The following is a 2,017-nucleotide window of genomic DNA, read 5'->3' on the forward strand; positions in this document are numbered from 1 at the left end:
GAGAAGGAAGGGGAGGCGAAGACCGCGCGCGCCCCAGGCGCTCTGGCCCTGCCGAACGCGCCTGCTCTTTCTGCGGGTTCCTAACCTTGAAGCTAGACGAGTGAGGGGCGAACAAGACCGGGTCTCTACTCTGGCCCAGTACGTATGTTGGCCGGCGTCGGGGGGACGGGGTAGGGTAAGTGACAGACGTCAGACCAGGCAGCCAGAGTAAGTCAAACCCTGTCGCTTCTTCCTCAAGAGGAGCTTGGTTCTGCCTGCCCCATCAGCCTTACTGTCACGACCTCAGTTTAGGTCTCTTGTTTGCAAACTTAGCAATAGAGTTGAGGAGAAATGCTTGCTAAAATGCGGATTCCTAGGCGCCCCGAGATTGGAATTCTGGAGCTATGGAGTAGGACCCTTTTTGATTTTTTGCTGAAGCCTCCTTGTTATTCAAACCATCCTGAGCTTTTGAAGATTAAGCAGTTCTTGGGGGTGGGGGGCATTGTTAGTAGCTATTTGGAAATGAACTTCAGGGAGATGTTGGAGCCTGCTATCCAGAACAGTGATATTAAGGAACTGAATACTATACGTGACATACTGCAGTTAACATTTAACAATAATGACTCTCTTTTCCCCCCGCAGGAATGGGTGAATTTAAGGTCCATCGAGTACGTTTCTTTAATTATGTTCCATCAGGAATCCGCTGTGTGGCTTACAATAACCGGTCCAACAGATTGGCTGTTTCACGAACAGATGGCACTGTGGAAGTTTATAACTTGTCAGCAAACTACTTTCAGGAGAAAGTAAGTCATTTGGGAGTCTGATACGGTGTTTTGATGTTAATTTCTTCTGAAGTTCAAGAAACTTGTCTTTTATAATCAAACTAATAGAGTGACTTCCTAGCCCCTCTGAAGTGGTTTAGAACTACCGAACTTCTGAGATCTCCTGTCTAACTGATGAGAGAAGCTCAGTTTCAATCTGTGTAATGTTGATTAGAAGGGTCCTACCTAGAAATGTGTCATCTCACTGCCTGTCATTGGAAACTGAGGTTTGCTGGATATTTTGGCCACAGGAAGGTAAATTGTTGGTATATCAGTCTCAACACCATTGCAGCTTTGGTAAGCAACATTTCCTGCTGGGAGTGTCAGTACTGTTTCATTGTCAATTCAGAAAAAAATGATAACACATTTTAATATCAGAAACTTTTTGATGACTGTTGGCAGGAAGGTGGATTCCAAAGTTCATCTGTCTGAGAGGATGTAGATCTACATGTCTACATTTGGGAGTAAAGGAGATTTAAAATTAGGTAAAATGTCCTTTGGGTGTATGCGGAGGTCTATTAGTCCTTTTTCTTCTCCCCTCCAAGGTCACTGACTAGTAATTTCAGGTGCAACATCTTAGTACATGTTGAATGACTGTTATGTACTGGGTACTGTGATGTAAATGAATAGATGGGCAAATGAGTGAATTCAGTGCCCAGCAGCCTGGTACCTGGAATTTAGGCATTCTGTAAATGTTTCTCGGTGAATGAGTGGCAAATACTGGGTACTGAGACAGATGTCAGAGGCCCTACCTTTACGGAGCTCAAAGACCAGTGGGAGAAACGTAAGTGTACAGTCTCCAACCTGTAAAATAAATACGATAAATTGAAACACAGGCATAGAACCTTTAATAGAGAATTGCCTTCCCTGAGAGGTGGGTTTAGGAAGTGTGGAAAGGGATGATTTACTGAGCTCACCCCTGAAGAACTAATCAGAATTTAAAAACTACAGGCCCACCACAAATGGGTTACATTCTGTGGTATGAAGAACATATGATGATGTGTGCTTATTGCATCCTGTGATTTTCTTTCTTTTTCTTTTTTTTTTTTTTTTTTTTTTTGGAGACAGAGTCTTACTCTGTCACCCAGCCTGGAGTGCAGTGGCGTGGTCTTGGCTCACTGTAAGCTCTGCCTCCCTCTCCTGTCTCAGCCTCCCAAGTTGCTGGGATTACAGGTGTGCACCACCACGCCCACCTAATTTTTTTTTATTTTTGTAGA

General features: G+C 44.1%; 1 protein-coding gene across 1 annotated transcript in view; it reads left to right on the top strand.

Moving 5' to 3' along the window:
- The first annotated feature begins 615 nt into the window (after nt 1-615).
- CIRH1A (cirrhosis, autosomal recessive 1A (cirhin)) overlaps nt 616-2,017 on the top strand; it is a 44,079-nt gene continuing 42,677 nt past the window's right edge. The window contains 1 exon segment of the mRNA XM_011976680.1: nt 616-782. Within this exon segment, the coding sequence (XP_011832070.1) occupies nt 624-782 (159 nt within the window). The 5' untranslated portion in view covers nt 616-623.

Source organism: Mandrillus leucophaeus, unplaced genomic scaffold (assembly GCF_000951045.1).
Source record: "Mandrillus leucophaeus isolate KB7577 unplaced genomic scaffold, Mleu.le_1.0 Scaffold17, whole genome shotgun sequence".
NCBI classification, from domain to species: domain Eukaryota; kingdom Metazoa; phylum Chordata; class Mammalia; order Primates; family Cercopithecidae; genus Mandrillus; species Mandrillus leucophaeus.